The 12,862-nt window shown below is 42.9% G+C and overlaps 1 protein-coding gene across 1 annotated transcript in view; it reads right to left on the bottom strand.

Annotated features, from left to right (window-relative positions):
• The window catches only part of LOC109920177 (voltage-dependent L-type calcium channel subunit alpha-1C-like), a 656,132-nt gene that overhangs the window by 110,961 nt on the left and 532,309 nt on the right, over positions 1–12,862 (bottom strand). The window contains exons 33-35 of the mRNA XM_048607862.1: positions 6,123–6,204; positions 4,352–4,523; positions 3,203–3,376 (exon numbers count right to left, since the gene is read on the bottom strand). Of these exons, the coding sequence (XP_048463819.1) occupies positions 3,203–3,376; positions 4,352–4,523; positions 6,123–6,204 (428 nt within the window). The remainder of the gene's footprint in view (positions 1–3,202; positions 3,377–4,351; positions 4,524–6,122; positions 6,205–12,862) is intronic.

Here is a 12,862-nt window from a genome sequence, read left to right as displayed (position 1 = left end):
GCCTAGACTAGGCCCGAAACGTCAGCCTTCCTGCTCCTCTGATGCTGCTTGGCCTGCTGTGTTCATCCATCTCTACAGCTTGTTATCTCTAAAGTGGAAACAAAATTGATTGTGATAGAAAACAGTTAGTAATGGGGAATGAATAATTTTTAGGCTTTCAGGTTTGGAGCGGGGGCTCCCCAGGATTCAGTATTGGGACATTTTTCCTGCTTAAAATTAATAATGTAAACCTTGGAGTGCAGGGGACAATTTTCAAGTCTGTGGATGGTAAACACTTAGGAGGATTCTGAAGTGTGGGAGGGCAGTGTAGAACTTCAAAGGGACATTGAGTTGGAATTGGCTGAGTGGTGGCACATGAAGTTCAATGTGGAGAAGTATGAGTGATCCAATCTGGTAGAAAGAATATGGAGAAACAGTATAAGAGAAAGGGTACTATGCTAAAGGTTACACAGGAGCAGAGAAATCTCATTATACAATTGCATAAGTCATTAGAGGTGACAGGACAGGTGCAGACAGCAGTTAATAAAATATAAGGAATCTTTAGCTTTATTAAAGGTGGCATAGAGTACAACAGCAGGGAATAATGCTGAAACTGTATATGACATTCGTGCAAAAGTAGATGTGATGTGAGAAGGAACTTTTTCATGCAGCGAATAGTTCAGAATGAACTGCCGTGAAATATGATGGAGGCAGGTTCAATTGGGGCATTCAAGCAGGCACTAGATGATTATTTAAGTAAAAATAATGTGTAGTGTTAGGGGTGAATAGCATCTAGTCATGGTGTTCATGAAGGGCTGAATGGGCACATCTGCACCGTAACAGTTCTGTGATTCTGTAAATCTACCAAGACACTTCATAGTAATATTACAAAACAAAACTTGATATCAAGCAACATAAGGAAATATTATTACTGGATCAAAAGCCTGGTCAAAGAGTTATATTTAAAGGAGCAATTCAAGAAATTGTTGGAGTGATGGAGAAGTGTAGGAAGAGCATTTCAGTGCTTACAGCTTTGATAATTGAAACCACACCCGTAAATAACGCCCAAATTGCTATTCTCTTGCGAACTGTGCACTTCCACTGCTGGTTTAATCGGTGAGTGCACACCCTGGCTACTAATTAGTCTCTATAGGCCAAAGGTCTGGACCTGGAAATACTCCTGATATCAGGATCATGATTACAGAATAGAACTCCAGCTGATCCTATGTTCTAGCCATTGACTCCATCCATCTCTCTTTGCCACTATTGAACTTGAACAAGGCTGTTCCCAAACTTTGTGGTGTATTTGACCTAAGGTGAACATCTGATCACATATCTGTGCCATCACTAAAATTGCCCACCTCTGACTCATAACATTACTTTCATCCCCCCTCAGTTCACTCACTGCTGAAACATTTATCCATGCTATTTTTACCTGTGGACTTGACTAATCTAATGCACTTTCAACCTGCCTCCAACATTCTACTCTCAGAAAATTTGAGGTCACTCAAAACTCTGCTGGTTATATCCTACTACACAACAAGTCCTGTTTTGCTCACTTGACCTAGTATATCCATATGTTATTTATCAAATTTTGTCTTATAACTTTCCTGCAAAAATGCCTTGGGACCTATGTTAAGGGCACTTTATAAATACAGATTACTGTTGTGGTTCACATGTTCATAGGTGGCATGGAATCTTGAACCATCTGCTATGTTTACAATAGATAGTTTGAACTTGCCAAAATTCGTGATAGCTGCAGTTTTCTTTGATGTGTTTTCAAAAGCCATTTGAGAATGTACACACCAGTGAGTCTGGCTACCACATCCCTCAAGGTCTCGTGCACAGGAGCATCAAAGGAGGAATAATTGCAACAAAGTCTCCCAGTAGGTTTCTCATGAAATGGCAACATATCCACTTTACCAAAGCATGAGTGATTGTGCAATTTTGGTACTTGCCTGCATCCCTTGAGCATCAATTTAATTATTTTTGACAATAAGAGACAAAAATGCCACAAAGATCCCATCCTGTGACACAAGTTAAAGAGGTCTACAGCATGGAAACAGACCCTTCAGTCCACCTTGTCCATGCTGACCAGGTTTCCTAAACTGAACTAGTCCCATTTGCTTGTGTTTGGCCCATATCCCTCTGAACCTTTCCAATCCATGTACCGTTCAAATGTCTTTTAAATGTTGAAATTGTACTCGCCTCTACTACTTCCTCTGGCATTAGTAGCAAGAATGGAATATTTACAAGATGAAATCATCCTTTTTGTTATTTAGCATTAGAAAGCGAGAAAACCAATTTCAAATGAAATTGTTCCCGCTTACTGCATTTTTGAAAAAGTGAACTAATTGGAGGTATCAGTTAGTTCAGTTGGTTAATTGAACACCTTGTGTTTCATACTAACAGAAAGTATGACTTCGATCACTATACCAGCCAAAATGTGTTTTCACAGGGCAGATGAATAAAAGAAATATCTATTTCAGTTAAAACAAAATTCAAATTTATGTCGTAGTGGATGGTGAATAGAGGCAGCCATTAATGTGAAGGAAGAGAATAGGAACACAGGAACAGGGCTGGGTCATTCAACAACACCCCTCAGCCCTGGCCAAGTGTTTTTCCTGTCGAGGGACGAATAGAAAGAGGCAAGAGTCTGAAGGAAACAGTTAGTGGGTCAGAGTATCTGTGAGGAAGGAAGGAAAAGTTGGTACTTCAAGTCAACTGTCATGATAGCTGCAATGTTAATTCTGTAGTGTTCTTTCTTTACAAATGTTGCCTGACCCACTGAGTGCTTCTAGCACTTTTTGTTTGTTTACAAATTTCCAGCATCAGCTGAATTTTGCTTTTATGTTTTAGAGTCTGAAGATAACCCAAATTAATTAAGAAGTTGAAGATGACCATCAGTTAGAGTACAGATGGTTATAACTTTGTGCATTTGTAAACAACTTTAATGGACTACATATGATGGTTTGATTGATTGACTTCTTTGTGTAAATACTGATGACCGCTGTGGAACAACAAGGTTAATCAAAAGACTATCTAGCTCTGGGAAAGACTGAACCATGAGTTACTGAATTTCAAATCCAGCCTCAAGATGTTGGATATATATCGACATCCTTTCTCCCAGTAAAATCAATGCACAAGGATGAGTAATTCCAAAAAAACAATTCTGCCAGAATATTTTTTGATGATATTTTCTGACAAGTGATGGAATACATACCCATAAAGTGGCATTTGTGGCGTCCAATGAGCAACAGCCCGTGCAAGACAGTCTCTTAACTGTTGTGGGAGACCCATATAAAAGTATGTATCGTGAGCCAGCTTCAATGCCAAGATATCAGTTGGCTGATACAATAAGATTTCTTCCCATAGCCTACATGCCTTTGGAAGAGCCCTAAAGAATTTAAAAGGAGGTAAGCATAAACATCATTACAACTTTTTATCTTGATGAATTCAAGATATTAAATACAGTTTGAATCAGATAACAATATCTCACTTAAAACTTGACAAATGCACTAATTTTCGCAAATATTTTCCCAAATAGTTCGGCGTGTAAAACATTAAGAAATGCAGTTTTATCCATATTAATTTTCCTAACATGGAGCAGAAACTTGCAAGAACTTTCCAGTTGGTAACATCTCTCACTGAACAATAATTAAACAATGATTGAAGCTCAAGAATATTTTACTTCAGCAATTATTGGCCTATAGGGACCAACCACTTAAATACGGCTTCATCTATCAGCATCTATTATAATTGATGACAAATGATAAGACAATAGGACACTTCTGTTAGTATGTAGTAAGGAATCATTTCACTTTCTAAGTGTAACTTTGCAGGAACAGCTGCTGAGGCTATTTTAAATCATATTTTATTTACATCTTATTCATCTCTATGTGATTATCCTTTAACAAAATGCAAAAAGATTTACTGAATTGCCCAAAATAAAGCTTAATATGTTGCAAACTGAATATTTCATAACTACTTTATTTTTATGATGGCTGCACTGCCTGTGGGAAATTGCCTGATGCCGATGTTATAAATTCAAATTTATGTCATAGTGGATGGTGAATAGAGGCAGCCGTTAATGTGAAGGAAGAGAATAGGAACACAGGAGCAGGGCTGGGTCATTCAACAACACCCCTCAGCCCTGGCCAAGTGTTTTTCTTGTCGAGGGATGAATGGAAAGTGAGCAGGAATGTTATAAATTATGCTACCTTATGAAAATCACTTTCTATACAAAGCTGATTAGCCTTTTGAATGATTAGACTAATAAAAAAATGAGCACTAATAACTAGTAGTCATGTGCACAAAAGAATATCTTCAATGTACTTAAAGTTGAAATCATACCTTACATAACTCTTCTTACCCTTTTGCAAACAGATCCAATGCTTCTACATGAAGACGTTCCCGTTCAGTGATCCCTTGTGTCTTTGCAAGTCCAACCATCTTCTTGACTGCAGTATCCAGATCTTTATCCAGCCGAATAGAGCTCCCTGTACCAATCAGTTCTATTCCATTTATTAGCACATGCCCCATTACTGAAAGAGACAGAAGGAATAGGACAAAGGATTGGATTTTCCCCTCCCCAAAATGAACTGAATACACTTCAGGAGGCCCAAATTGGAGACATGCAAAGCAGCAATTTTATACTTTGATTTGATTTATTTACTGTCACATGTATTTTGTTACAAAATACAGTGAAAAGTGTTGTATAGTGTAACCACTCTCCAATGCCATCGTAAAACACAGAAAAATAAGCCAAAACATAGAATGCAAAGACAGAGAAATAAAGCAATAAAGTTCAACTTCACAGTCTTTCTTGTTAAGCGCTCAGCCATGGGCCGAGTTATCAGTTGATTCCTGATGGACACTATTTTCCTTGAGGCAGGAACCAAGGCATCTTGTAACCTAAGACTCCTGTAATGTGAAGTTGGAGTCACCAATTAAACGACTATAACAAAACTAATTTGCCCTGACATCAGCATTTTTGTCAAATTGGCTTGCTGCCTGAGAACTGTGGGAACCAGGCTCAGTAAGTCGATTCATGAAATTTAGGGAAAGTCTGTAGTGGAGGCAAGGAACTTTTCCATAGAAAGGTTTATAAGCTTACCAACTTTAAATGATGCAATGAATTGGTTTTTGATGATTTACGTATGTTTTAATGTAGTGCTTGATCATAGGATTCTGTCTGCAAAAGCCACATGACTATTGATCGGGATTCTCTGAACATTCCCATGCATTTGAGTATGTTACCTTTTCTGTGTTCGACAGTATTGAATCAAATTTAAATGGGTAATTTGAACAGAGTGGTTTGAGGTTCACAATGCTTTAAAGTTTTAAAGAGATCTTTAAAGTGATTTAATGAGATCTTCTCAGACTTTAAAAACCACTAAGTTGTTGCCCAATATTTTTGACTGAAACTCCAGCGAGTGTTTAAAAAAGAAACAGGTTTCTGAACAGCTAGGCAGGGAACTACAATTACCCAGTGCATTGCACTTTGTAGACGTTTTTTTCAACTGTATAATGTAATCTCATTATGTACAAGATGACTGAGTTCCAATAACTATAATGGATTTAGATCAACAGGAATTCTTTACATGACTGTGGTTTTGTTTAACTAACAGCCTTATGAGAAAGCTATAGGAATTATTGTTTTGTATAGGCTTTTGAATTGTGTATTCGGTTTGTGTACCTTAACAGACTAGCTAGTTTTGAGATGATAGAACGTTGTTTTTCAAGGGGAGATTCAATGGCTGTATGTTTGATTGTGAATTATATGAGCTTTAAAGTGGCACATTTAAGTATTTCTCAACTCCTGACAGAAGGCTTTCCTGGAAAGAATCCAGGCCTGGAGTTCAGTTTGTATAGTTCACAAGGCAAACCTTATGAAATCTGACAAAGTTAGAGACACAAAGTGAATGAGACCTTGCCAATCTTCAGACTTTTAAAAAGCTAATTACTCCAATCAGATCTATTGTTTTAAGGCTTTGTGACATTTAGATTCTGTATTAAACAATCTTAATATTTACACATTGGATCACCTTGTAATGTCTTCATTAAAGTTTTCACCCCATAATCACAATCTCTCTCAAAAAGCTTGGGCCTTAATGGGTAAAGTAAATTAATTATCTTCTTACCAAAATCTGGATCTGCAGCTTGCAACTGAGTTTTACAACCCTCAATCCCTCCAAGACTCGAGTCATTAGTCCAAGACACCCACTGTGGAATAAGTGGTGAAAAACTTATTTATACATACTAACCATGGACATCAGTATTTCTGTGGCACAACAGTTAATATTAGGCTAGATCAGAATCAAAATATTCTAGTATTTGTGGAATCACTGCATAATCAATTCTTAGTTGGACTTATTGTTATTTTGGACAGGCCCTATGTAAACAAGTGTTCCTTCAATAAGTTGTACATGGGTGGTGCACAATTCAGGAGTATGATGGTATATGCTTTATTCGCCTGGATTGGTGCAGTTCCAACACTGAAGAAGCCTGATAGCATCCAGGACAAAGCTGCCCAGTTGATTGGCACTCTATCCATTACCTTCAGCATTCACTCCCTTCATTACTGACACACAGTGGCAAAAGTATGTATCACATGCAAGATGCATTGTAGTAACTCATCACACCTCCTTCAAAAGCAACTTGAATGAATGAATGAATTAGCTTTATTGTCACATGTACTCAAATGAGTACAGTGAAAAGTTTATAAGTCGCCATTTACACTTACAAAGTTACCTAGTTACACCTTCCAAACCCACAATGGATACCATCGAGAAGGACAAGGGCAGCAGATGCGTGGGAATATTACCATCTGCAAATATCCCTTCAAGTCACACAACATCCTAACTTGGAACTATATCACTAAACTTTCATTGTCATTGGATTAAAGAAACCTTCCTAACAGTATTATGGCTGTCCGAACACTCTAGGAGCTGCAGTGATTCAAGAAGGCAACTCAGCACCACTTTAGTCAGGGAAATTAGTGATGGGCAACGAACAGTAGCTGAATTTGTGACACCCACTCTCCTGAACAATTATTTTTTAAATGTTCTTTAATGAAATCTTCAAATTGCCTCGAGTTATGGCATGCCAGCTCTGGGCTTACACTCACAGCCATAGTTTGAAGCCAGATGTGTTAATATGAAATCTTTTTGTGAATAATGGCCTGCTGCCGACCACAAGGCCACAAAGGAAGCTCCCTATTGCTCCAGTAACACTGACAGCACTCCATTAATATCTGGTACATAAGCTCCAGTTCAAAAGTTATATAATACTTCTGCAGAAGAAAAAAGACATTCTTCAGAAAAAGTCCTGGCACTAAATAAAACCACAGTTGTTTGCTGCTTTTAATTCTGCTTCATTGCTTACGTAAATCAACCCTCTCTCAATCTCCAGCAGATTCAATTGCATTTTGGACACTGGCTGAGATTTCCTTATGGGATGAAGCTCTTCTTCCAACACTGTTTGCAAAATTCAAAATCTTTGCTTTTATTTTGTAAATTCTGCTGTGATCTCCCATCTGCTAATGGTTGTGTCAACAATGGATCATTTGGATGTCTTTGCTTACAGCTTAATTGCCTTTGCTCAATTGCTTACCAGCTAGTCGACGCAACCTGCTCACCTCACTGGCCTTGCAGAAATGAAGACTTGTTGTGTCTCATATCCATTGTGGTAAGCAATGAAAAACTTTTCTGTTCTGTGCTGCTTCTTCCCATCCCTGTTGGATGGTCTTTTTATTTAATTCAGTTTCCTCAGAGTGACCCTATTGTTATTTCATTTTCATCACACAAACATAGAAACATAGAAAATAGGAGCATTCGGCCCTTTGACCCTGCTCCACCATTCTTCATGATCATGGCTGATCATCTAACTCAATAGCTTAATCCTGCTTTCTCTCCATAACCTTTGATCCCATTCGCCCCAAGTGCTATATCTAGTCACCACATTCAATGTTTTGTCATCAACTACTTCCTGTGGTAATGAATTCCACAGGCTCACCACTCCTTGGGTGAAGAAATGTCTCTTCATCTCCATCCGAAATGGTCTATCCTAAATCCTTATACTATAACCTCCGGTTCTGGACACACCCACCCACCATCGGGAACATCCTCCCTGCATCAACCCTGTCTAGTCCTGTTAGAATTTTATAAGTCTCTATGAGATCCCACCTCATTCATCTGAACTCCAGCGAAACAATCCCAACCTAGTCATTCTCTCCCCATATGTCAGACCCATCATCCCCAGATTCAGCCTGGTAACCCTTCGCTGCACTTCCTCGACAGCAAGGGCATCCTTCCTCAGAAAAGGAGACCAAAACTGCACACAATATTCCAGGTGTGGTCTCACCAAGGCCCTGTACAACTGCAACAACACATCCCTGCTCCTGTACTTGAAACCTCTCACAATGAACATAGAACATTAGAACATTAGAACATTAGAACATAGAACATTACAGCTCAGTACAGGCCCTTCGGCCCTCGATGTTGCACCAACCTGTGAAACCAATCTGAAGCCTATCTAACCTACACTATTCCATTATCATCCATATGTTTATCCAATGACCACTTAAATGCGCTTAAAGTTGGCGAGTCTACTACTTTTGCAGGCAGGGCATTCCACGCCCTTACTGCTCTCTGAGTAAAGAACCTACCTCTGACATCTGTCCGATATCTAGCACCCTTCAATTTAAAGCTATGTCCCCTCGTGCTAGCCATCACCATCCGAGGAAAAAGGCTCCCACTGTCCACCCTATCTAATCCTCTGATCATCTTGTATGTCTCTATTAACCTTCTTCTCTCTAACGAAAACAGCCTCAAGTCCCTCAGCATTTCCTCATAAGACCTTCCCTCCATACCAGGAAACATCCTGGTAAATCTCCTCTGCACCCTTTCCAATGCTTCCACATCCTTCCTATAATGCGGCGACCAGAACTGTACGCAATACTCCAAGTGCGGCCACACCAGAGTTTTGTACAGCTGCAACATGACCTCATGGCTCCGAAACTCAATCCCTCTACCAATAAAACCTAACACACCGTATGCCTTCTTAACAACCCTATCAACCCGGGTGGCAACTTTCAGGGATCGATGCACATGGACACCGAGATCTCTCTGCTCATCCACGCTACCAAGAATCTTACCATTAGCCCAGTACTCTGTATGCCTGTTACTCCTTCCAAAGTGAATCACCTCACACTTTTCCGCATTAAACTCCATTTGCCACCTCTCAGCCCAGCTCTGCAGCTTATCTATGTCCCTCTGTAACCTGCAACATCCTTCCGCACTATCCACAACTCCACCAACTTTGGTGTCATCCGCAAATTTACTAACCCATCCTCCTATGCCCTCATCCAGGTCATTTATAAAAATGACAAACAGCAGTGGCCCCAAAACAGATCCTTGAGGTACATCACGAGTAACTGAACTCCAGGATGAACATTTCCCATCAACCACCACCCTCTGTCTTCTTACAGCTAGCCAATTTCTGATCCAAACCGCTAAATCACCCCCAATCCCATGCCTCCGTATTTTCTGCAATAGCCTACCATGGGGAACCTTACCAAATGCTTTACTGAAATCCATATACACCAGATCAACCGCTTTAGCCTCATCCACCTGTTTGGTCACCTTCTCAAAGAACTCAATAAGGTTTGTGAGGCACGACCTACCCTTCACAAAACCGTGTTGACTATCCCTAATCAAATTATTCCTTTCTAGATGATTATAAATCCTATCTCTTATAATCCTTTCCAACACTTTACCCACAACCGAAGTAAGGCTCACTGGTCTATAATTACCAGGGTTATCTCTACTCCCCTTCTTGAACAAGGGGACAACATTTGCTAGTCTCCAGTCTTCTGGCACTATTCCTGTAGACAATGACGACATAAAGATCAAAGCCAAAGGCTCTGCAATCTCCTCTCTAGCTTCCCAGAGAATCCTAGGATAATCCCATCTGGCCCAGGGGACTTAGCTATTTTCACACCTTCCAGAATTGCTAACACCTCCTCCTTATGAACCTCAATCCCGTCTAGTCTAATAGCCTGTATGTCAGTATTCTCCTTGAAAACATTGTCTTTTTCCTGTGTGAATACTGACAAAAAATATTCATTTAGCGCCTCTCCTATCTCTTCGGACTCCACGCACAACTTCCCACGACTGTCCTTGACCGGCCCCAATCTTACTCTAGTCATTCAAGAAGGCCAACATACCATTAGCTTTCTTTACTGCCTTCTGCACCTGCATGTTTACCTTCAGAGACTGGTGCACAAGGACACCCATGTCCTGCTGCACACTCCCCTCTCACAATTTACAGCCATTCAGGTAGTAATCAGCCTTAGTTAACAAGGTGTAGAGCTGGATGAACACAGCAGGCCAAGCAGCATCAGAGGAGCAGGAAGGCTGACATTTCGGGCCTAGACCCTTCTTCAGAAATGGGGGAGGGGAAGGGGTTTTTAAATAAATAGGGAGAGAGGGGGAGGCGGATAGAAGATGGATAGAGGAGAAGATAGGTGGAGAGGAGACAGACAGGTCAAAGAGGCGGGGATGGAGCCAGTAAAGGTGAGTGTAGGTGGGGAGGTAGGGAGGAGATAAGTCAGTCTAGGGAGGATGGACAGGTCAAGGGGGCGGGATGAGGTTAGTAGGTAGGAGATGGGGGTGGGGCTTGAGGTGGGAGGAGGGGATAGGTGGGAGGAAGGACACGTTAGGGAGGTGGGGACGAGCTGAACTGGTTTTGGGATGCGGTAGGGGAGATTTTGAAGCTTGTGAAGTCCACATTGATACCATTGGGCTGCAGGGTTCCCAAGCGGAATATGAGTTGCTGTTCCTGCAACCTTCGGGTGGCATCGTTGTGGCACTGCAGGAGGCCCAGGACGGACATGTCGTCTGAGGAATGGGAGGGGGAGTTGAAATGGTTCGCGACTGGGAGGTGCAGTTGTTTAGTGCGAACCGAACGTAGGTGTTCTGCAAAGCGGTCCCTAAGCCTCCGCTTGGTTTCCCCGATGTAGGGGAGGCCACAACGGGAACAGCGGATGCAGTATACCATTGACCATGACCCCACCCCCGACCACCAAACCATCATCTCCCAAACAATCCACAACCTCATCACCTCAGGTGACCTTCCACCCACAGCCTCCAACCTCATCGTTCCCCAACCCCGCACCGCCCGCTTCTATCTCCTTCCCAAAATCCACAAACCTGACTGCCCTGGTCGACCCATTGTCTCCACCTGCTCCTGCCCCACTGAACTTATCTCCACCTATCTTGACTCCATTTTCTCCCCCTTGGTCCAGGAACTCCCTACCTACGTCAGTGACACCACCCACGCCCTATACCTCCTTCAGAACTTCCAATTCCCCGATCCCCAACACCTCATCTTTACCATGGACGTCCAGTCCCTATACACCTGCATTCCCCATACAGATGGCCTAAAGGCCCTCCGCTTCTTCCTGTCCCACATGCCTGACCAGTCCCCCTCCACTGACAACCTCATCCGCTTAGCCGAACTCGTCCTCACCCTCAACAATTTCTCTTTCAATTCCTCCCACTTCCTACAGACAAAGGGGGAGGCCATGGGTATCCGCATGGGCCCAAGCTATGCCTGCCTCTTCATAGGTTACGTGGAACAGTCCCTCTTCCGTACCTACACTGGCCGTAAACCCCACCTCTTCCTCCGTTACATTGATGGCTGTATCGGCGCTGCCTCGTGCTCCCACAAGGAGCTCGAACAGTTCATCCACTTCACCAACACCTTCCACCCCAACCTTAAGTTCACCTGGACCATCTCTGATACCTCTCTCTCCTTCCTGGACCTCTCTGTCTCCATCTCTGGCAACCACCTAGAAATCGATATCCATTTCAAGTCCACCGACTCCCACAGCTACCTAGAATACACCTCCTCCCACCCACCTTCCTGCAAAAATGCCATCCCCTATTCCCAATTCCCTCGCCTCTGCCTCATCTGCTCCCAGGATGAGGCATTCCGCTCCCGTACATCTCAGATGTCCTCATTTTTCAAGGACTGCAACTTCCCCACCTCAGTGGTCAAGAACGCCCTCGACCGTGTCTCCCACATTTCCCGCAACTCATCCCTCACACCCCATCCCCGCAATAAAAACAGAATCCCCCTCATCCTCACGTACCACCCCACTAACCTCCGGATCCAACGCATCATCCTCCGACACTTCCGCCATCTGCAATCCGACCCCACCACCAAAGACATTTTTCCCTCCCCACCCTTATCTGCTTTCCGGAGGGACCACTCTCTCCGGGACTCCCTTGTCTGTTCCACACTCCCCTCCAGCCCCACCACACCCGGCACTTTTCCCTGCAACCGCAGGAAGTGCTACACCTGCCCCTACACCTCCCCCCTCACCCCCATCCCAGGCCCCAGGAAGACTTTCCACATCAAGCAGATGTTCACCTGCACATCTGCTAATGTGGCATACTGCATCCGCTGTTCCCATTGTGGCCTCCTCTCCATCGGGGAAACCAAGCGGAGGCTTGGGGACCGCTTTGCAGAACACCTACGCTCGGTTCGCACCAAACAACTACACCTCCCAGTCGCGAACCATTTCAACTCTCCCTCCCATTCCTCAGACGACATGTCCATCCTGGGCCTCCTGCAGTGCCACAACGATGCCACCCGAAGGTTGGAGGAACAGCACCTCATATTTCGCTTGGGAACCCTGCAGCCCAATGGTATCAATGTGGACTTCACAAGCTTCAAAATCTCCCCTACCCCTACCGTATCCCAAAACCAGCCCAGCTTGTCCCCGCCTCCCTAACCTGTCCTTCCTCCCACCTATCCCCTCCTCCCACCCCAAGCCCCACCCCCATCTCCTACCTACTAACCTCATCCCACCCCC

Source organism: Rhincodon typus, chromosome 18 (assembly GCF_021869965.1).
Source record: "Rhincodon typus isolate 14 chromosome 18, sRhiTyp1.1, whole genome shotgun sequence".
Classification (NCBI taxonomy): Eukaryota; Metazoa; Chordata; class Chondrichthyes; order Orectolobiformes; family Rhincodontidae; genus Rhincodon; species Rhincodon typus.
The sequence above is the reverse complement of the archived record's forward strand: the minus strand, read 5'-3'. Positions and strand labels throughout refer to the sequence as shown.